Source organism: Hydra vulgaris, chromosome 03 (genome assembly GCF_038396675.1).
Source record: "Hydra vulgaris chromosome 03, alternate assembly HydraT2T_AEP".
Taxonomy (NCBI): Eukaryota; Metazoa; Cnidaria; class Hydrozoa; order Anthoathecata; family Hydridae; genus Hydra; species Hydra vulgaris.
In genome coordinates, this window is record NC_088922.1 from 15,018,539 (window position 1) to 15,040,896 (window position 22,358).

At 28.0% G+C, this 22,358-nt stretch overlaps 1 protein-coding gene across 11 annotated transcripts in view; it reads left to right on the plus strand.

Annotated features, from left to right (window-relative positions):
* The first annotated feature begins 7,264 nt into the window (after positions 1-7,264).
* LOC100201507 (uncharacterized) overlaps positions 7,265-22,358 on the plus strand; it is a 95,698-nt gene continuing 80,604 nt past the window's right edge. For 7 of the 11 annotated variants that reach the window (XM_065792426.1, XM_065792429.1, XM_065792428.1 and 4 more), the window contains exons 1-4: positions 7,282-7,503; positions 18,827-18,895; positions 18,984-19,055; positions 21,482-21,580. In XM_065792426.1, the coding sequence (XP_065648498.1) occupies positions 18,829-18,895; positions 18,984-19,055; positions 21,482-21,580 (238 nt within the window). In that variant the 5' untranslated portion in view covers positions 7,282-7,503; positions 18,827-18,828. Of the gene's footprint in view, positions 7,504-18,826; positions 18,896-18,983; positions 19,056-21,481; positions 21,581-22,358 lie in introns of all 11 variants that reach the window. The other 4 variants (XM_065792427.1, XM_065792430.1, XM_065792432.1 and 1 more) reach the window with 2 other exon arrangements.

The following is a 22,358-nucleotide window of genomic DNA, read 5'->3' on the forward strand; positions in this document are numbered from 1 at the left end:
GCAAATTAGATATTCAAATGTAAAATTTAACGTACTTTCTCGTGGTATATATATTTTTTTAAGTTTGTTGATGCTTTTTACAATATTTACAATTTTATACAGGTAGGTATAATTTTAGTGCCTAGCAACAGCCATTGCAACCGTTATATTTTTTTAGTTAATGTACCTTAAAACTCAAACTAGTACATCTCTTTTGCTATTCTAATGTTGCCTTGTACGTCCAAGTTGTTAAATATTTAATGATTATAAGTTATGCTGTTGCAAAGTGCAAACAGCAGGCAGGCTTTTTTATAATAATTTTTTTACTTTTTACTGTTTTCTAATGTGCTTGTTGAAATTATTTATCATTTTACTTAGCTTGTAGTAAAATAATAAAGATTTAATATGGGAAACCTTCGAAATAACAAAAGAAAGTCATCAAGAAAGGGTGTTGATGGTCGTGGGTGTAAAAAACCTGTAAATATTGTAAATAATAAATGTGGTATTAATGGAAATAAAAAAAATGTAAATATTGAAAATATCACTAAAAAAATTTTTACCATTAAACCAGCTGAACATTCTGGAAGTAGTGATGATTATTTCTTATTTATAAATTTTAAAATACTTATGGAAATGATAGCAGTAGGAAACAAGTGTCAAGAATGTGGGGAAGCTAATGTCACAATATCTAAAAGTTTGGATGATAGACGGGGATTTTCTCATAAAATTGTTTACTTTTGTGGAAAATGTAAAAATAAAAGTCACAAGTATACATCACCTTTTAGTGCTTCTGAAAAAATCTATGGTTGTAAGCCAAGTGAAATTAATGTTCGATTGGTTATGGCTTTTCGATAAATTGGTAAAGGGCACGAATCGATTAAAACATTTGCATGATGTATGAATATGCACTCAATATCTAATAATGCCTTTAGAAATATTAATAATAAGTTATTTTCTGCATACGAAAATTCTGCACTAGAAAGTATGCAAAATGCTGCAAATGTAGCAAAAATGGAAAAAAATTGTCCCAGGTATACATTCTTGTCGTGTATCGATTGATGGAACTTGGCAAAAAAGAGGACACTCCTCGTTGAACGGTGTAGTGACAGCAGTAAGCAAAGGAAAGTGTTTGGATGTTATTGTTTTATCAAAACATTGTAGACAGTGTATAATATGGGGTGGAAAAAAAGGGATAACAGAATACACAAATTGGAAAGTTGCACATAATTGTAAAATTAACCATCGAAAGTCATCAGGAGCAATGGAATCCTCAGGTGCTATTGATACATTTCAGCAATCTGTAAGTCGAAATAAACTAGTTTATAATGAGAAATCTTGGAGATGGAGACACAGCTTCTTACAAAGAAGTTGTTAACTCCAAACCCTACGAAGCACAGTTTGATATTACGCCTGTTAAACTTGAATGTATTGGACATGTAAACAAACGAATACTTTCTCGACTTAGGACACTAGTACAAGAATATAAAAATACCTCTACACCATTTGGTGGAAAAGGAAAATTGACAAACAATTCCATCAATTCAATAACAAATTATTATGGTATTGCCATTCGAAGAAGTCTAAATTTAAATTGCACTGACGATGAAAATTTACACAATGAAAAAGTGGATAGGTGCTATCCTTCATCATTGTACCAACTTTTCTAACTTAGATAAGCGCCACATGTTTTGTCCACCAGGAGAAGGATTGTGGTGTAGTTACAAGAATAAAAAACTAAAAAAAACACAAAGAGAGGATTAATTTACCAGAGTGGATGTTTCCTATCTTGTCAAAGATTTTCCAAGACCTTTCAAATTATGACCTTCTTCGCAAGTGCATCCACGGGGAAACTCAAAATGCTAACGAGTCCCTGAATAATATTATCTGGATGAAATGTCCCAAGCAAGTCTTTGTAGAAAGATCAATTCTTCAATTTAACGAAGGTCGATTTGGACTTGTTAAAGTGTATGAAAAACTTGGAATACAGACCGGAATACAGACCTTGGAATACAGACTGAAAAAATGAACCGACGCAGCATCCAAAATTTACTTATTAAAACATCAAATAAGACTAAAGCAAAAAGAAAAAAACTAAAACCCATCAAGAAGGGTTTATTGGATAAAGACTTGCATAAAGAGGGAGGAGAAACTTATTTAAAAGGAGGATTTTAGTTTTAAAAACAAATTTTATTCTTGTTTTTTGATTTTCTACCATATCGTTTTTCAAGAAAATTGTCTCACGAAAAACATCATAACTTTTAAATTAATAGCTTTTAACTAATTAACTACTTGAAATTTTCAGTTGTTTTGAAGCATAACTTTTAGTAGAAACAAGATCTTTTAATAAAAAAAACTCACGCACTAGATACAGGTAGCGCGCACAAGTATACCAAGTTTGAAAGTAAAATAAGCTTTTACTCATGAGTAATTGTGTTTCTAGTAAACTCTATTTTTTGGGGTTATTTTGACTCTCATAGGCCTATATGTGATCATCAATATATTTTAGGAGTTCGAAAATATATTTTTTTTTACACATTCTGTACCTACTTTTGAAAAAATTAATGGTTATGAATAAAAAGAAACTTTTTTTGATTACTTAGGAACCACCTTAACATTCTTTCAAAAATTTATGGGTATATGAGAAAAAACCCGTTAAAAACATTGGTTTTTCATTCAAGAATTTCATCTTTCCGAATGAAATGTTTCCGTAACATAGTCAACTTGGCTCAGCTACGATTTTGAATTAATTTTTGAAGCGCCACATTTTGACGACTTGTAACCTCCATATTTTATTTAAATTATTTTTCTCAATTGCATGAAAAAAGAAATGTATGTAAAAAATAAAAAGAGAAAAAAAAACTGAACTGACTATAGCAGTTGCTGCACTTGCTACAGCTTGAATCCGCTCCTGTTAATATACAATGCCGCTCCGTGGCATTTGTGGGCCTCGGTGTAAACAAAAATTGAGGCCCTGTAAAAATACATAACCTACACAAACCATTTCTTAATTCCGTATTTTTTAATCCCAAATCAGATGTATAACTTTAATGAGCAGTATTTTATAAGTATAGTTTACATATACAAAGAAACTTCATATAATCATAAAAATACAAAGTTGTGAAACATCATGTGTGTTTTAAGGGGAAAAGTAACAAAAATAATATTCTTGCACATAGTTTAAATTATTACACATTCTGGTGATTAATAGGAACTCTCCGTTTTTTGGCTTCTGCAAATTTTTTTATCATCTCCGTTAAATTAATGTTACCGGCAATCTCATTTTCAATAGAAATTAAAGACAGTGCGTACATTCGATCTTGATTCATTATAGTTCTTAAATAGGTTTTAACCAGCTTAAGTTTAAAAAACATCGCTCTTCTGAGGCTATAGTAATTGGCATTGTTTCTATAAGTCGCGGAGCCACACATAGATTTTGAAATACATCCAGCAGCCTGTTACTTTTCAAATATTTTATTGATTACACGTTTGTTAAAAGTGCAGTCGAAATCATTTGTAGTTCCAAAAGTAATTTTTTTTCCATCAATGTCAGTATGTCTCAAAAGTCAGTTTATTTTGTAAATCAAGTCAGTTTTATTTAAGTTCTAAAGAATTGACGTTTGCAAAGAATGTACAAATAAAAAACCAAAAACCGATACATAATCCTATGTTTGATTCAAACTTTCCTTCAATAACATTACTACAATATTAATAAGAACACTGAAGAATTCTATTCGATAACGTTCCTTAGGATCTTGGATAGATTAGTTATTGTTACTTTGGTAAAAAAAAGAATCACGACTACTTATTTCATATAATGCTTCATATACTTCTCCTATCTGATAATGTAATGCTTTCACACTGTTTATGCGTGTTTCATTTAAAAAACATCTGTTAAGTGAGTTCTTGTTTGACATCTGTTAAGTGAACTCCTATTTGACATCTTTTAAGTGAGCTCCTGTTTGACAGTCTTCAGGTAAAAACAAAAAAAATTATTATTTTCTAACAATTTCTGGTTCTATCTGAACAAAACAAATATCAACGACATTTGCTCAGTGTGAGACGGGTCTGGTGTGCAGTTTAGAATAGACGAAAAGTATTTTGTTTTCTTGAACTGTCAAATAATTTCTTCTCTTATTCAATCAGATAGAAGATTAATCATTTCATTTTGAATATTTATACTAAGGTAACTGAAAATTTTTTTTCTGATTTGATTCGCTTGATGTTCTCTTGCAAAACCGTATAATAGAAGAAGTTCAAATAATCCTAAAAAATTGCCATTATTTGTATTTTCCTGCTTTTCAATTGACCCTCGAAAAACTATATTTCTTTCAGCTAAGGACTGTGTAATTAAAAGAATTCTTTCTAACACAGCTGCCCATCGTTTACATTCCTGATCTATAACTTTTTCATGCTCAAATCAATCGTTTTATTATTTTTTTTTAATTGCATTTTCTGTAGTAATCGGTTTCTAGATTGCTTAAAAAGAGTTCTTAGAAGAGTTAAAAATTTACGAAAACGGTCGTGAATTTCCAACTTGAAGTGAAGATCCACTTGGAATTTCTCCTAATTGAGAAATTCCAAGTAGATCTTTATATCCAGTTGGCATCTTGGCTGCCAACTGGATATAAAGATCCACTTGGAATTTCTTCATTAGTAAAATTATTACTTTGGGGCTGTTCATTAATTTCGTCAACAGTTTTTTTCACCGCCACCCTCAAAACCATATTTAAATGGAAAAAAAATAAAACAATATTTAAAATAGACTAGTTTACAACTAAAACAAAAAAGTGATTAAAAGTAAAATGACTAGAAAAAAAAAATTTATTTAAATTTTCAGTTATGAACATATTTTAAATAAATGTAATCATTTAAAATTACAAATGCTTGCTCTCAACAAAAAGTGAATAAAAGTAAAAGTATAGAAAATAAAGTTATTCAACTTTTAACTTTGGGACATATTTCCAGTTCATAACTACAAATCCGAAAAAAAGTTGATGAATACACCTTGCACGTTTAAATTATGAACATATTTCAAACTAATACAACAATTCAATTTTGAGACGGAAGAGCCAAAAGTTGCATTTAACAGAATTTTTCAGTTTTTAAACAGCTACCATCTTTATTTCAATGCTATATTAATATTTTTGCATGGAGCTAAAGAGCCGCATCTTGACATCGAAAGAACCACATGAGGCTTGCGAGCCAAAGGTTGCTAACCCCTGGTATAAATGTTTAAATAATATAATGTAGACCGTGTACTTACCTAAATTTTTTTTGTTTTCACAGCAGACTAAATATGAATAACTTAAGGTGAAAAACATTGAAGGTTGAGCGAATATACAACACAGGACTGCAAATGTTGCCTAATTTTCCTTTTTTAAAATAATTAAATTAATCAAAAAAAGTAACGTTATTGACGTCAACTTGCTTTGACTTTTCCCTCTCCGTTTTGTCAACAATTGTCAAAAAAATGCAGACCCTCTACCCTTTTTTTTTGTTAGCGTAATTAATGGACCTTATCACAGGAAATTTAAAAGTACGTGTATAGAGCACCTGTCTTTTTACTAAGGAATATTGTTTGTTTCCCTTTTTTTTTCTTTCAGAGCACTAGATTCATACTTTCGAATCTCATGACTGGCCATTCTACACACTATACGAACTTTCTCTTATGAGTTTAATTACATTTATTTACAAGTTAACTTTATTTTACCAAATTAATCCCGTATTTTCTGATTACAAACCGCCATTATTATGAATCCGGCGTGGGTTTTAAACTCTGAAATAAGTGGGGCCACGCAAATTGCACAAAACTTTAGGTCATGGTCGGAAACTTTGGTTTATGCTCGGAAACCATATAATAGGTTTGTAATTGTGACTTTCAAATTAGTAAATAAAGAATGATTTTTTTTTGATTGACTTTGATTGAATGATTTCCTGCAAAAAAAATGGGTCCCTAAAATTAAAAAAAATGTGGGGCCCCGGTGCTTTGCATCCCCTACGGACCGGCGCTATTAATATACTTTGCAATTAAAACAAGCATTTTGTGTAATTTTTGTCGATTCTAATACTTTTAAAGTTTTTTCATAATATTAAAAAGAACCTGATTAGTGGAAAAATTTTAAAAAATAACAATTGAAGTTTTTGATTTTGATTTACAAATTTTATATTAATTTTTTTTTTTACAAAAAACATTTCCTTAGAAGCGTCATAATTTATATTTGTGAAAAGTTTCAATACTTAATCTTTAGTAACAAAAACATATAAAAATTATCCGCGGTGAATTAGGTAAAATCAGCGGTGAATTGGGTAAAATCAGTGGTGAATTGGGTAAAAACATTTTGTTGTTCTAATAATCAATTGTAAAATTGTAAACATCATCAGGGGGTAAAAGTTTTTCATATTCACTTAATCGTGAAATTTAATCATATTCACAAATATTTTCGCGGTTTTACTTTTTTTTTTCTTGTTGTTTGAGAAAACCTGTGCTGAAAATTATTTGAAGTGCTTAAGTATAAAATATTAATTCTATATTAAAAATTGCCACTAATTCAAAGACTAAGGACATAAAATGAATAGATTTAGATTTTTAAACAATTATTTGTTTTAGGCAGCAACAATATGTTACAAGTTTAACTCAAGCTTCATTTTTGATGATATTTTTAATTATGATATTTTTAATTAAGAGATCTTTAACAATGATATCTTTAAATCATGCTTTTAAAAGAATTTCCATTAGTGTTTTTAAACGCTACCTTTAATAATACGTTTGATAAACTGTACATTAGTATTTTTTAATATTTTATATAATCAACAAAAATCTAATCAAAAAGTTTAAATTTTAAATAAAAATGGAAAAAAAACCTTCTCACCGTCAAATGACGTTGCAATTTGCTGTTTTTCAAACGTTTTTCTTAAACATTAATGCAATCGCCTTAAACTGACGCATATATTGAAAAAAAGAAAAAAGAAAGTAAATATTGAAAAAAAGAAAAAAGAGAAACGAGTGGAAAGTAAATATTAAAAAAATAGTAATAATTGTTTTTCTTCTTCTCAATAAAAATCTTTGCAAATGCACAATTGTCAACAGAGCAAAGTAAGATGTGTTTTTTTCTGCAATGGCAACGTTTTTTGACTTTCAGCACAACGTTTAAACAAGGAAAAACTAGATTAAATAAAAAAGTACATACTTGAAAACTAATTGTTGATACACTAAGAAATATTTTTGTTTTTGTTGGTAACAGGTAAGCATATTGAGAGCAATTAAAATTACATGCATCAAAAAATAATCATACCCAACATCTTGTTACAAACACCAACAAAATTGTGCCAGTGTTTAATTAATGGAGGATAATTTAATCTTATTATTGATAAATGCGTAATATCAAAAATTATCATGATTAATACAGTATAATGCATTATAAATACAGTTTAAACTATGTTCAAACAATTTAAAATTACCTTGGTGATCAATTTTCATGCTTTGAGTTTTTGCATAATTTCTCTATAAATTCTCGGAATTCTTCGGTAAGTTCGCAGCATGAATGTTTTCATTAGAAAAAATAATCTTGTTAACAAAACCACCTGAATGCTAATAAGTAATTAAGCAAAATTATTTTTTGGCTTTTGAAAATGGTGTATATAAAAATAAGTATTTATTTAACATTTGCATTAGCAAAGTTAAAATAATGGAAAGATTTCAATTATAATTTATTAATAAAAAAACCATTCTATTACTAAGATTCCATAACACACAGATGGTGACAGTAAATAAAAGGATTCATATTTTGGAATCAACTTGTTTGTTTTCATTATTATTATTTTCTTGTGTTGTTTTCGTTTTGTTGTGTTTTTTTCTTTTACAAAAATATGTCAGGAAATCTAGGTAACTTAATATAAAGTGAAAAAAATTATAATAGCATAAAATTACGTTTTCATATTTAGTTTATTTTTTAATCTTATCAGAAAAAAATATCTTCCATTTTAAATCACAAATACATTAAAAAAACTGTCAAGAAATTGCTACTATATATTCTTCAAGCACAAAATAGTCAAAAATAGTCCAAGAGAGTGCAAGAGAGTGCAAGTCCAAGAGAGTGCCTTGCTAACATGCTAAACAAAAACCTTTGATCTGTCTCCATCAATAAACCTCACAAATAGTTAAGATAAATAATCGTTAAAACATGTCGAATTTTTTTTACTCAAAAAAACTCTATAGAAAAGGCTGCTACGAGATAGTTGAACGAGATCGAAAATTCTATAAATTTAATAAAACTTAAATTCTAACACAACGCAACGTTGTCTTCATTGTTACTAGTGACGTATTGCAAAGTTAGGTGTTTGACACACCCTACTGTTTGTCTTTTACTATAAATAATAGATTTATGATGTGATAACTAAAAGAGTTTGTTAAGTGTACCTATGCAACACTAAAATCTTTTTTTTAACGCTTCTAAACAAATTTAACAAAAAGCTGATAGAGAGCATTTTACTCTAGCAACGCATATAGCAAAAATAAAGCAACTGCTTTTCTTCTTATTTCTAATTGTTACAAAAAATAACAAACCTATTTATAAAGCAGGCTCTATCAACTTTTATTTTATTTTAATTATTTACTTTAATAACATAAAATTTGACTTGATTGTCACACCTTTTTAAAGCCTTAGAAAGCAAATAACTATATTATTTGTTAATGGTTTATAAACTATAATAAGAATATTTATTATATATAACATTAAATATTATTCTTAATAATGCGAAAAAAATATAGGGTCAAGCAAAGAACAAGAACAAGAACTGAAAAGAGTACTTTGTGGTGACATAATTTATCATCACCGCCATCAATAACAAGCTCAAAAATGTTTTCGACATGATTCTAGATCTTAAAGAAAAAAATCCGCTATAATAAATATCATAATCTAGTAGTTATGCTTTGGGGCGGTTTTAGAAATAAAACAAGGGGGTGGAAAAGCAGGAGTAAATTTTTAAAAATTGTGGACTGCCTTCTAAAATAAATTTAAAAAATCCTCAAAACTAAAAATCTACCAATTGAAATATGTCAAATTCCGAATAGTTAGCTTTATTCCTGAAAACCAATTATAAATTGAATATGACCTTCTTTAAATGGAAGGGGGTATGACACCTCAAAACCACCTTGAAACTGTCTCTGGTTATTCTTAAATAATGGCTTCGGTGTTTTAATGATAGCTTTGGTAATTTATTGATAGTTTCGTATTGAAAAAAAAACAACTGTATAAATAAGGATACGCTTTAATTTTAATATGTTGTTGCAATATTAGTAGACATCAAAAGTTTAAAATTGCACATATAACATGAATATTCAAATTACCATGAGGTCAATTAGTTAATTAAGCAAGGTTTGAAATGTTTTTCAAAAAAATGAACCTTTCAACACCTCTGACTTTACCATGGTCCTGTAAAATTTGTCATTGATTCTAAATCTACAATTGCTGAAGAAAATTTTTTTGCAGAAACAAAAGAAGTTGAACATAATAGCAATAACATTGATGAGACTAGGCTTCCAACGTGTTGAACTTTTGGCAAACCTAAAAACAAAGTATGTCAGCCTGACCAGTTGGAACATAGGACGATGTAGGAGACTTTAATTTTAGTTCAATTTTGGTTCATAAACAGTTAAACCTAAAACCTAAAAAATGTTCGTCAAGGCTTTATAATAATCAAAATTGAAAGTGCTTTTATCTAACTTATATAAAAATCAAGAGTCTTCCAAGAAACGGCAAAAGTTCCTAAAAGGGTTGGGAATATAAATGATGGACAAATATAAAGAATCTGAAGAAAATCAGTGTGCCCGTTGATCAAAGAAAATCAGTACGCCCCTTGATCACTCTACAGCTGTAACTTAAACATAAGTTTGTCTTATTTGATACATTTTTTTTTTTTTTTTTTCAAAATAAAGTTTTTTAATACCTTGGATGCAATTACTTTATAACTGTTTGGTGTTTAATGATAAAATTTATCACTGTGAACTTCCACTTTTAAAAAATACTTGAAAGAACTCCCTCTAAGTTTGTTTAAGTTGCTTACTTTTGATCAAAACCATTTAAAGTTATATTACCACTTTAAATACTAACTTTCATGATTTTCAAAATTTATTTGGTTTGATCAAAGTTTAAATTTTTAGTTAAAAAAAACAAAACAATATGGTTGTTTGAATAAATGCCATTCTGCGAATACGGCCAGCCTTAGGCATAGTCTAATAAGATAGCAACCAAGGGCTTCGATTGGTGAAGGTCTTTTAGTTGCACAAGAGTTTTTAGAGGTTTAGATATTTTCTAAAGTTTGTTTATGAAGAGAAATTTAATTTTCATCGTAATTCCCAAAGAGGTTTCACAGTTTATATAAATTCTTTAAACATTAATAGAATTCTACAAACTTTTAAACGAAAGTTATTTCTCATTGCAATTCCAAAAGAATTTCCATAATTTTTGGCCGCCGGCAAATCGGGGAATGATCCTCCACCCAGCAACCTCTTTCGAATCTTTTTTTCCTTAATTTGCCTTTTTCCCCATGCCTAGTAGTTTTTGTGTTATTTTTTAATTTGGAACACCAGCTTTGCCTTGGGACTCCATTTACCTAAGGCAGGCTCTGCTTTGAATAAGTTAGCCGGGCATGAAAACTTTTCTAGTTATTTTACCTTTTGGTTGTTTTGGTTAACTTTTGGTTAACTTTTGGTTAACTTTTGGTTAACTTTTGGTTAACTTTTGGTTAACTTTTGGTTAACTTTTGGTTAACTTTTGGTTAACTTTTGGTTAACTTTTGGTTAACTTTTGGTTAACTTTTGGTTAACTTTTGGTTAACTTTTGGTTAACTTTTGGTTAACTTTTGGTTAACTTTTGGTTAACTTTTGGTTAACTGTTAACAAGTTACTGCTTTAACACCATTATTCTGAAATATAATATATACATCGCATATTGTTTTAAATCACTTTCATGATCTGTGAATATTTGTTTTTGAGGTACTTTCCTTTAAAGAGTTGTTAATGACAAAACATTTCATATAAAAAACAGAACTGAAGTTTCTACTTAGTTTTTCAAGTAACAAACAAAATTAGTCGTACATAAACATAATGTGACGATAACATATATAATAAAAAGTAATGCTCAAATATTAAAAAAATAGGGGTTAGCTGCAAAAATCACTACATATACGAAAAAAAACTATTTTTGAAAAGTTAAAACAATCAGTCTAATAATCAGAGCATTATCAACAAGTTTTTTGCCAAATTTTTTTTTATTAGATGTAATCATTCCTTTTTATTCTAAGTGTTTTCTTTACCAGTAACTATTACAGTTACTATATACTATATAATTATATACAGTGTGTATATAGTTAAACTACATTTTACACACTCATATTCAATATCCTAAAGAACATCATTTAAGCTGCCAGCGTTTGTTTCATCATTGTACATTTTTTTTATACACTTTCAATTACTGTGCATAAAATATTTTGAAAAAAATATTTTGAATACTCACTATGGTACCCTCCATAGTGAATTATAACTTTACTTGTATTTTTACATCTCAGAGTCATTAAAAATCAAAAACTCTTTATTCTAATTTTTACCCATTTAATGCGACTTGAACGAACATTTTCACTGTTATTTTGTCAAAGTTTTGTTATTATTGCTGCTCTATAAATACCATGCTAATCCATAAGCTTACTTTAGCTTGCCATAGGAGAAACATTTATATTTTCATATTCCGAATAAAGATCACTTCGGATCTTTCTACATAAAAGAAATTTAAGTACATGGACACTGTTGTATGTTCTGCAAAAACCATCTTGTCTGCAAGGAGTTTTACAGTTTTGTATTGAAGAAATACCATGATAATAATAAAAATGTTTCAAAAGTTCACTTCCAGTCTTTAATGGTTCTAAGATTCATTAAAGACGAAATATACAAAAATAAGCCATTGTTTAATATTAGTGAGGGTATAGCTAGTGAAAATAGAAACGTATAGCGCTATACATAAAAATGCAATTAAAAACTATATATATATATATATATATATATATATATATATATATATATATATATATATATATATATATTTTTTTTTTTTTTTTTTTTTTTTTTTTTTTTTAAATATTTTTCCGTTTAAAAAAATTAAAAAAACCAATTATATTTTACAATTTTTACATTAGTAACGACAGGACTTCTAGAAGATCATGTGGATCTTGTCATGAAGCCCTTTACAATATATGGTTAATTTTTGATAAAAATACAATGTCTTAAGTGAAATAATAATAATAATACAACTTTATGCAAAAACATGTAAAAACCAAGATAAAATTTTAAAAAGCCAAGATTAAAAAATAAATAAAATATACAAAATAGAACAACAACGAATAAACAAACAAACAAAATAAAAAAACAATTAAAAGTAAATCAAAATATTTTCAATTAAAAATATAATTCTTTTAAGTTTTTGTTTGAATGAGGCAAAAGTCAGTTGGGTAGAAAAATCAAAATTTGGTAAGACTATTTTGTTCCAGAGATAAGGACCTCGATAAGAAACAAAAAACTGGTCTTTGCTTTTATGGCAAAAAGGGGCAATAAGATTGTTATTAATTCGAAGATTATATTTGTTTTTAGGTTTCATACAATAAAGATTTTGTAATACGTTTGGCAACAAATTTTCTCTACATTTAAACATGAAACATAAAATGTTAAAGACATTTTGTTGATATACATTTAAAATATTCATTTCTTTAAAAAGTTGTTTCGTATGAAAAAACCGATTTTTAAAATTTATTGCGCGAGCTGCGTGTTTCTGATGAAGGTAAAGAGATTTTAGTTTTGTTCTATGAGTGCTTCCCCATATAATATTCGCGTAGTTTATATGACAATGTATAAATGAATAATATAATTGTGTTAACTGGTGTTTACATAATACATTTCTTGCTTTATAGAGAATTCCAATGCATTTAGCGATTTTATTGGAGGTATTATCAATATGATTTCTCCAAGATAGATTCTCATCAATATATACTCCAAGAAACTTAGTAACTTTTTCTCTTTTTATTATTATATTATCAATTAAAAGGTCTGGCATGATATGAGGCAGTTTCTGTTTTTTTGAAGGTGGATAAAAAAGTGTCCATTTAGTTTTTTCTATATTTAGAGACAATCTATTTTGTTTAAACCAAACAGATACTTTTTTTAATTCATTTGTCATATTAGTAAAAAGCATATTAATATCTTTATGAGACAAAAACAAGTTAGTGTCATCTGCAAAATTTATTGTTGTATATGTATATATATATATATATATATATATATATATATATATATATATATATATATATATATATAGTTTGCAAATAAAGAAATATAGTGAAATAAAATCAAATTGGTCCTCATAATTCCAAAAAGTATTATTAGATCTTTCTGTTAATTTACAACTTAAAAATTTTCAATTATTAAGGTATCCAAAATTTTGATTCAAAATAATAGTTTCTCAAAAATCCATTTTTTTTAGGTTTTACGCATGCTTTTTTAAAAATGTCTTATCTGAAAGCTTGTGTCAGTAAAAAATGTCATTACTGGAATGCTCAATCGTCATTACAGGCTGAGCTTTCCAAGCATTGTATCACAGTGAAATTTTTTTACTTTTTTTCAAATTCTATAGCCTATGTAAAATTTTGACATTTCTTTATAGTAAATTCACTTATCACCCACCATGTACATTTCCATGTACTATCAATCTTAACATACTTCATTATTGGTTTCTAGTCATCAACATTGTCATCTTTCATTTTATTTTTGGCAAGCTTCATAGTTTCTTTCGTAGCTTTATCATAAACTTTTGATATTACTATATTTAGTTTTTTAAATGAAGTAGCTGTCAAACAACGTAAATTCAAACAGCTAAAGTGTTTCATAGCTTGATACCCTCGTTTTATTTCTCTGAAATCAGTTATCATACTTCTTCAATGTTTATCTAATCTTTCCTTCCAATTTACTACTCTGGTTAAAATAATATAAACCTTTTTTCCATTCATATATACTACACTTGGTTTCAAGATGATTGGCTAAACATATGCACCTAAATAAATCATAAACTCTGGTAACAAGGTTGTAACAATCTGGACATCTACCAATTTCAACATTATTAAACAAAATTGAAAAATCAATAAATATATAATAATTCTTATACACAGTGTTATTTACTACTTGATTTCTATTAATCAGCGGTATTAATTTTGTGACACTTGCACAACGTGAATCGGGAATAATATCTGGACCGCTTTACTGCTGTCATTCAATTGTATAAGAATTTGTAAAAAAAATTTTCTCTTTTATCGTACAAATTTTATTTATTAGATAATTTTAAGTTATTTCTTGAAGCATTTATTATTTATAATACTTGAAGTAAAATCTAAAAAAGTTGACAATATCAACAATAAACAGCATGATAAAAGTTGCAACAAAAAACTGCCAAAATTTTCAATGTGACTTTAGTTAATGACATTTAATAATTACAAATATTTTTTCAGTTGTTCATTGGAGTCTAATTGCGTTTTTTTTGGGTAAATACCAAGAATGTCTACCGTTGCTGAGGCTATTACTAAGGGTAGATAGTTGCATAAAATCTTTATTAATTAAAGATGTAATAAATTTTTAGCAAAATTCTTTCAGTAAATGAAAGTTAATTTTCGTTTAAAAGTTTGAAAGCTAGTTTTTTTTCAAAAATAATTCTTTAAAATTTTTTGAATACTTTTTATAGCACCTTAAGCTTTAAAAGACTTAACTTTTATTAATGGACTCAACTAAAGAATTGTAAAATAATGAAACTCACCTAAAAAATTATTTAATAAAACTGAACAACCTTTATTGAATATTTAATAAGAAACCAACTTCTGGTGACCAGGAGACAAAATTCTACACTTTACATTTTGACCACATGTTTTGACCATATACTGGCGCTACTTGTTTTTCGAAGCTTTTGTAACAACCTAACCCATAGGTTAAAAATTATTAGCAAAATAAACACTTAAAGTGGTTATCTATCTTTAACTAACTGTTTTACAAATTTTTTAAAAATCAACATTAAGTTTGAGAAATCAACATTTTCATTAAAAATTTCAAATCTTTGTATTACCTTTAATGATAACAAGATATTATTCAATATAATATATGAAGAATATTTCAAGATATTATCACTCAAGAAATTACATCAACGCTATTTTATTATTCTCGTATTAAATTAAAGTACTTAAACAGTTTTATGTACAAATAAGGTTTCTATTATGAGCTCAATATTCTACGCGCGTTCAAATAATGATATCCTTTTTTAAAATTACTTATTCCAGAGACGCAGAGTTCCAAAAGGACTCTGACTATATACTTCTATTTTTTCTTGGTCTCTAGTGTCCAGAGAGCTCTAAACATATTGGTTGTCTTATAATCTGGTATAAAAAAAACTTCATGAGATATAATTACTTGGAACTTATTGTTTTTTTACCCCGGAGTCCCAAAGTCCTTGCCGCCGTTTTATCTAAAGACTCCGGGTTCATAAATTGATTATTCCTCTTACCTAAAAGTCTTAATTTTTTTCCCATTAGTAGTCTATAACCTTTTTTATATTTATAAAGCTCCTGGATACCAAAAATAGTGAAAAAGAAATCTTTTTTTGACTTTTAAATCCGGACTTCTATTTTGAGACTCCGCATCCCTGCTTATTTTCCACAAAGGAACAGCTGCATATGTTTTACAGTTGTCTAGTGGCAGAAATATTGTTTAAACTTAATTTCTAAATGTATCCTCGCTATCGGTATTTGCTTTCATTGCAACGATTGAGCAAATAATAGTTATGTCATTTTGTTCTTTTTGTTCTTTTATTATGTCCGATGTTGTTATACCTTTATGTATTTAAACAGGGGCGTCTTTAGCTCCTGCTAGCCACCCAGGATTTCTAAAAAATTGACTTAGGGAAGGAGAGGATCTATATTTTTAGGTACAGTAGTTTTAGGGGCCAAATTGTTTTTAGAGGGGAACTTTTTTCTTATTTTCTTTTTATGGCAATGTGTCAGTTTAGGGCCTCTGCTTTATAATAGCTTCGAGCACTCAAAATCACTTCATCCGGCACTTACCTCTAGGTCTAGAACTGCTGCAATTTTCTTTAACTCATGTTTTCCAAAGTATTTTAACATAAAATATAATAATTCAACATAAATTAAAATACAGTAAAACAAAGTTTTAAAATTTGTATTAAATTTCAGCCGTGACAGCCAGTAGCAGCCGTGGGCATATTTACATACTCCACAAGGCGATAGCACACATGCGCCCGCGCACGATTTTTCGTACTTTTTTATAAAGAAACATATTTTTAAATTTTTGAAGAAGTACTTACTGTACCTATATATTGTTTTCTTTCTGACTATATTACTAAAACAAAAAAAAAAATTTGAAACTCATAATTAGAATATTTATTTTTCATTGAAAGCAATAAATCTTAATGAAATTGAAATTGAAATTGAACACTCACTGAATAAAGGAAGATCTGTTCAACGCTGTGGTCGTCCACTTAAGTGTATAAAAAAGAACAAACCACAAAAACGTCCACGAAATTTGGCTTTAAATATATCCCAAGATAGAGCAAACGCCAAAAGTCATGGAGAGCGCATGTGTGCTATCGCCTTGTGGAGTATGTAAATATGCCAGCCGTGGTGCAGTGGCATTAGCCCGTAGTGATGGGTGCTAAAGGCGGGGTTAAAATATTTAATTTTCACCAAAAAAATAATTAAATAAAAATATGAAAATTAACATTTACTAGTTCCAATATTCAAGCCTTGAAATATAGTCATGCCATGAATGTAGAAAGTTGCAGTTTACTAAAAATTGTTTTTTATAAAATATTATATTTTTTTATGTTGATTATTTTTATTTTTATGTTGTTATGTTTTTGGATGAAATTTATATTGTAATGTTTACGAATAAAATTTATATTGTGATACTTGTGGATTAAATTTATATTAAAATGTTTGTGGATAAAGTTTAGGTAGAATTTTGTTTAAAAGTTTCTGAAATAATGTTTTAATTTATTTTTTCGAAATAAAATGGGTGATCTGAAATGGTGTCTTTATTCTTACCCTTCCAACAGGGCTTTAATAGTTTTATAGGATATATAAAAGTTATTCAATAATCAATTATTGTATATAATTAGAAGATCTTATAAGAAACGGACTTAGAAGAATAGGACTTAAAAGAAAGGTCTTATAAGAAAAAGGTCTTTAAAGATCTTATAAGAAAAGGAAAAATACTTCTTGATTTTTTATTATAATTAAAACCATTACAATGGTTATTAATTATACTATTTTAAATATATTATTTATACTCATCTAAATAGGTTAGTTATTGCTGTTAATTTATTTCAGATTACATAAGCCAATAAAATAAACAAAAAACAAGAACAACAAAAACCAAGATACTGTCTATAAATGGTTAAGAACAGTACAAGCAGCACTTAACAAATATGTTGTGATGTATTAAGATTAAAGCTTCAAACCAAGAATTTGTATTGTGCAGATTAGTCTCAAAAAAAGTTCAAAGAACATTATGGTAACATTTATGAATAAAGTTTAAACATATATTGTATATGCAGGTTGAGTCTCTTTAAGTCAGTAAAAAGTTTTTATGGCAGAGGTATGCCATTAAACTGAGTACAAGCATAATTTGACAGATAGACTTAACAAATCTTTGTGTAACACATAGCTCTGGTATAAAACAGACTTTATTTGGTTCAAAACATTGCCATTATTTACAGTGTATATGCAACCTGAATATTTGAAGCTGACTTAAGTTTATAAGTGACTAGTATCCAATACAAAGCTAGGGAAAAAAATTAGTTAACTTGCCCGAAGCAGTTGTATGACATGAAATCAGAGTGTATTATTTATTTAGATCAAATTTTACAACTAAGTCTGTATATATAGTACTAGTTGTAGTAAAAATACTAGTTCAAATTCAATAAACACTCTTCCACACATAATGACAGAGCATTGAGTCATTAATAAATCATCTGCATACTGCAAGATGTTAACAAACATACCAGCAAAATTACAACCATGGTTTAGTTTGGCAATAATGCCACCTATATCGCATGTAAATTTTAAACAAATACTGCTACTTATTTAAGAGCTTAGCATCCAAAGCTTGTTAAATGGTTTGAAATAAAACTGATACTCATCATTTACTGAGTTGTAAGATTGAAAGCTGCAAAGCATCACATGCCCTAAAAACTTTCTTGTTCAATTAAATATGGATAATGGAGTGTAAATACTTATAACAGAAATTATAAACAAATTTGTTTTCATGTTGTTGTACAATAGATACTGTTATGCCATCAGGCCTGCAATCTTCGTTATTTTTTAGCTTAAGGTTAAGTCAAAATGAATTGCAGCATACATGCTATTGGCATTATAAATAAAATAAATTACTATTCTCATGCATATTATATATTTGCTAAAAAGAGTCCATAGTAGTTGTATTGCATGGTGTTTACAATTTAAAATATGGGATCTTTTTTACATTTTTCTAAAAATTGCTACATTTGATTTTATTTAAAAAATGGTATTGGTAACCCATAATTGCATTCTGCAGTGCAAGCCTAAATTTTGTATGTGTAGTTTTGATTGTTTTATGAGTTTACACATTTGTGGTTTGCCATTTACAAAAACCATGTCTGGCGGCTTCATGTTTATTTTAGTAACACTAAAAATTAATAACATTCTCATAAATAAAAACAACAAATAAGAAAAACATTACTAAATACAATTTGCAAAAACTTTTTTTTTTTTTTAGAGATGCAGTGTTTATTGATATTTTTCCTTTTGGTCATAATATGTATCAAATCATCATATCTAAAACGAGGTAATTTTTAGTTAAATTGCTTATTTCTAATCATTTAAATTTTTTTATGTGTACAATAATGCAGAACAAATAAAGTTTCTTATTAAAGTTTCAGAAAAAAAGCATCTGTATGATGATGAAGTCAAGAGGACATCGCTATTTAACAGGGAAAATGGAAAAGGTATAAATGGTTTATATATTAATCAAATAGCAAAAAAGTAAAACAAATCAAGTCATCAAGTCATTTAAAAAGCTTTGAGTAAGTCAAAGGTAAAAAGTTGGAAATCATTAAATACTGCAACTCTTATTTCATTAGACTCTAATTTTTAATAACTTAATGTTTGTAAATCAGTTATATATCTAATGACAATAACACAATGAAATGATTCATCAAGAGTACTAGTAGCAAAGCAGTAATATTGAATGTTTTTTAATATGTTTAGCAAGAGGTGTAATTCTAAATATAGCTGTGTTATATATTGACATGACTCCGCCATTAATTTTATCAAGCTGTCTTATCCATTTACCATATTAATCTTATATAGAGACATAGAGTGGTTTTCATAAATCTAGACACACTCATTTTTTTTTACATGTATGTAAAAAAATACTTAAAATAAAAATAAAATAAAAGTGCTACCGCTATGTTTGATATATAGTTTAATAGAGGAAGTGAAACTCTATTATAGAGTACCTTAATTTTTTTTACAGGATGTTTATTACTCATTTTATACCAATTAACACAAAAAAGTTAATTGATAAGCTCGATTTTATTTTATTCATAAATTAAGATGCACAATCAAAAAAGTCTTATATCTTGTAAATTGATAGTTAATTAGTAGTTTTTTTCCCATATTTCTCATTTATAGGCCTAAATTAATTGATTTTGTCAAAAAACCTTATATAAATATGACTTACCTGGAATTAGTTAATCATTATTTAATAAATAAACAAAAGTTAAGTTAGTTTTGCACTAATAAGATGCAAAAAATGGGCAAATTACCTATCACTCAAGGTGAAAGATGGCAAATTATTGCTCACGTCAAAGAAGGAACCAAAAGTAATAGAGAAATCACTAGGTTAATTGGAGTTTCTGAGAAATGCGTTCGGACAACTGAGGAAAAACTTTCTTCACACTGGTGGTGCCAGCAAGAAAATGAGGCCAGGTAGACCCTTGTCAACCACCAGAAAGGACAATAGTGCCCTTTTTAGAGCTGTCAGAGCTAATCCAAGAATTAGTTTCAAAGAATTGACCACAGAATTCAATACAACGCGAAATACATTTATTTCTCAAAGCACAGTTCGCATCCATATGATAAACAAAGGAGACTAAATTGGTGTCGTGAAAGAAGGTATTGGACAATAGAACAATGGAAAAACATTATGTGGAGTGATGAGAGTAACTTTGAGCTTATCAATTGCAAATCTAACATAACAGTCAAAAGAATGGCTTACGAAAAGTATTAGGCCAGGTACATTAGACTGACTGTACAAAGTGGAGGAGGCTTGATAGGAATCTGGTCATGCTTCAATTACAAAGGTATTGGTATGTGTCAAACATACACCGGAAAAATCAACTCCAGAATATATGTAGAAGTACTGGAAAACAACCTAATTCCATCAATTCACCTGCTTATGCTCAATGATAAACCATGGAAACTTCAACAAGATGGCGCTACTGCACATACTGCATACTATACAAAGGAGTGGTTCAATGATAATATCAAGACAATACCGTGGCCTCCTTACTCACCTGGTTTGAACCCAATTGAAAATATTTGGGTTTGCATTGACTGTGAATTGGTAAAGGTTCAAATTTTCAGACTTGGCCAGCTGAAGGGCGTCCTTAAGGAGACCTGGTATAGGGTACCAGAAGCGATGTGCAAAAATCTTGTTGAGTCTATGCCTAGAAAAGTTTTTAGTTGTATTACAGCAAAATGCGGTTACACAAAATATTGATTGGTTGATAAATTACGCCTTCTTATGTATCATGCGTCTAAGTTTATGAATATTTTTTTTTTGTCTTATTTTTTTAATACCATGTAGTTGCACCTAATTATTACTTAGTATTTGTATTTTTTTGTAAATTTTTTGTAAATTTTGTATTCTGTATGTATTTATCTAATTAATAGAAAAAAAATAAACCAAAATCTTTTTTCGTTATTGTTTTATTGTTAAAAAACTAAAAATTTCTAATCTCAAATATGAGTGCGTCTATATTTATGAAAACCACTGTATAAGGATATATAAGATATACAAGATATATATAGATAAATAAGGATATGCATATAAATAGGATATACAGATATGTAAGTATATACAGATGTATAAGGATATACAGATATATACAAGAATACAAGGATATGCATAGATATAAGGATATACATATATATAGATATATAAAATATACAAGAAAAGAAAAATCAACATTTCTAAGGTAAGGTAAGATCTTAACTTATCTTAGAAATGTTGATTTTTTTTTTCTTGAATAAATTATATTCGAAATATTTATAAAAACATATTAATTGAAAAGTTTCATGTTTTACATATTAAGCAGGTTGTAATAGCTGTGGATGTAATAAAAAATATAGTTGCTCTTTAATTTAGAAGTAATAACTCCAGTTGTTGCTGCATCTTTGAGATACCCAAGAACAATCAAAAAAAGCAACAGTTCCAAAGGAAGCAAAAGAGAATGTACATGTCCTGGTAGATTTATTATATGATATTTTAGTTATATTGCATGTGTCACAGATTTTTTTTTAAAGATAGTTTCAATAGGATATTAAGATCTATTTAAGAATTATTGAATTTTTTTTTTTGACTATATTGTTAATATTCCAAAGTTGTTTTTGAAATTGTGTTTTGCTAATTTTGATTGTAAATAAAAGGTGAAGTAAATTATCAATTTCTTATAATATTATAAATAATTAGGTTCAATTATTTACTTTCGCTTTAAGTGATATATTTGATTTTGGTAATTGTCTTGATTGCTTTTTGCAGAGTTTGCTTATAAGTAGCTCTATTGATAAAACGCTTTTATTCCAAATTGTTTCCACCAATGATATTTGTATGTGTGGTGAGTTGTCAGTTAATTGATTACCAAATTAAGATGCAAGCATTTATGTCACTTGGTTTGTTATTATATACTGTGTAACTCTATTAAAAGCATCTGCAAATGTATAAATGTGACATCAATGACTATTCTTGATAATTTGGTTTGAGCAGATAGTCATTTTCAGCAGATAATATTATTAGATTTTCTCTTTTTGTAGAAAGTAGGTTATTGTATACCAGTTAATATATTTTCTTTAAAACTAAAAGTATATATTTAAAACTATAAGTAAAGAAAAATCTGTGTGAAAATAAGGAACTTAACAATAAAAGATAAAAATAAAATAGTTAAGCCAAGAGTATTTATTCCTATTATTAAGCCAAAACTTTGTATTTTTGTGCTTTTTATTAGTTTTTATTTATTTATTATTTC